This window comes from Nanorana parkeri, unplaced genomic scaffold (assembly GCF_000935625.1).
Source record: "Nanorana parkeri isolate BGI_ZX_2015 unplaced genomic scaffold, ASM93562v1 scaffold3297, whole genome shotgun sequence".
Lineage (NCBI taxonomy): Eukaryota > Metazoa > Chordata > Amphibia > Anura > Dicroglossidae > Nanorana > Nanorana parkeri.
Window position 1 is genome coordinate 20,367 of NW_017309565.1, and position 211 is coordinate 20,577.

Here is a 211-nt window from a genome sequence, read left to right on the forward strand (position 1 = left end):
CGTGTTGCTGTGTTTTGTAGATCAGCTCCAACTTCAGTAACATCATGGCGGAGAAGTTACGCTGCAACACTCTCCCGGACACGGGCCGCAGGAAACCTCAGGTCAACCAGAAAGACAACTTCTGGCTGGTCACGCCTCGTTCCCAGAACTCCATCCACAACTGGTTCACCGATCTCGCCGGGACCAAACCGCTCACACACCTGGCTAAGAA

General features: G+C 54.5%; 1 protein-coding gene across 1 annotated transcript in view; it reads left to right on the forward strand.

The window, feature by feature from the left end:
* The window catches only part of LOC108803012 (mediator of RNA polymerase II transcription subunit 12-like), a gene marked incomplete at its 3' end in the record, with an annotated part of 40,036 nt that overhangs the window by 1,269 nt on the left and 38,556 nt on the right, over window positions 1-211 (forward strand). Inside the window, exon 3 of the mRNA XM_018574864.1 lies at window positions 21-210. Within this exon, the coding sequence (XP_018430366.1) occupies window positions 21-210 (190 nt within the window). The remainder of the gene's footprint in view (window positions 1-20; window position 211) is intronic.